Consider the following 1,264-nt stretch of genomic DNA (forward strand, 5'->3'; position numbering starts at 1 on the left):
CAAGCTTGCAGTCCTGGACAACATGGGTAATGTTTTGGGTAACCTGAGATGACATTTCTGGTAACCACAAACTGGTCTGTGAGGGAGGCTTGACACAGTAACTGTTTGGCGTGTGGAGAAGGCTGGTCTCTCCTTCCCTTCTCTGCCTTCATCTGCTACCTAATTTCTTCTTGAACTGCAAAGAAATTGTGTTTAGCAGAGGAAGGAGATGGTTCTTTGGTGGCAAGAGAGTTTAGAGAAGAAGGTAGAGGAGAGTTGTGTGTGTATAATCATGTGCTTGGGAGATTAGCTAGGAGGAGGAGGACATGAATAAGAGTGTACAGCCATGTGACATGGTTATAAAAATGTTCAGTTCCAATAATTGTGATGGAAATTATTCTTTGTAGTAATTGATAATCACGGAATTTTTGTTTTGCGCTGATGCATCTATTGCATAATGTAAAACCCCCCTCATTGTTAAATAGAGAATACAGATCTTGAGAATGATAGCAATTTGCACAGTAAAATAACGTTTTTGAAAGAGACAGATCTTAATTTTGAAGTTGGTTATTTAAAATAGAATTGCATTCTTGAAGATAATGTGAACATAAAGGAATTTTTATAGAAACTTTTATAGTGGGTACAGTAGGAGGAAACAAAATGCATCTTTTGTTAAAATAATACGGGAATGTATCAGTTGTATAAAAAAGTGAGAAGCTGATATTTTTACTGAGGTGTTTGTCCACATTTTATCTACTGTTGTAAGTGGATTTTGCTTTGATTCTAAAGGAAGCTTTTCTCTTGCAGGACTCGATCAGGCTCCCGGAGTTCCGGTGGTTCCAGCCCAGCCACCATACATGGGAGGGCTCCACACAAGACTGCCACAGTCACTCCGGCCCCTAATAAAGTCACCCCTAAGAGTGGTTCTCTCAACAGGTTCGGATTCCGTAGCAGCGCGCAAGTAAAATCTGGTGATAGCACTGACAGTGTTAATTCCATACTAAGTGATGCGCAGACAATATCTGACTCGAATTCCAATATCTTTGAATTATGTGAAGAGGAAAATGAAAATCTTAAAAGCACAAAGAAAAGTAGTGAAACAGATGTGTGTGACAACAATGACATTCATGTGCAAAATAGGTTAGCATTGTCCACCACAAAGGTGAATAAGTCTCCTACCCCATACAGCACTCCAAGAGGCACACCAAATCTGCAGTCGGGTCGAATTACAGCTTTTACCCGACAGTTACCGAAACCTCAAGTAGTTACTGTTAAATCATCTGTC

General features: G+C 40.0%; 1 protein-coding gene across 1 annotated transcript in view; it reads left to right on the plus strand.

Annotated features, from left to right (window-relative positions):
• Positions 1–1,264, plus strand: part of LOC119588756 — a gene marked incomplete in the record, with an annotated part of 62,293 nt that overhangs the window by 12,607 nt on the left and 48,422 nt on the right. Inside the window, 1 exon segment of the mRNA XM_037937395.1 lies at positions 787–1,264. Coding sequence (XP_037793323.1) covers positions 787–1,264 — 478 coding nt within the window.

This window comes from Penaeus monodon, chromosome 24, assembly GCF_015228065.2.
Source record: "Penaeus monodon isolate SGIC_2016 chromosome 24, NSTDA_Pmon_1, whole genome shotgun sequence".
NCBI classification, from domain to species: Eukaryota; Metazoa; Arthropoda; class Malacostraca; order Decapoda; family Penaeidae; genus Penaeus; species Penaeus monodon.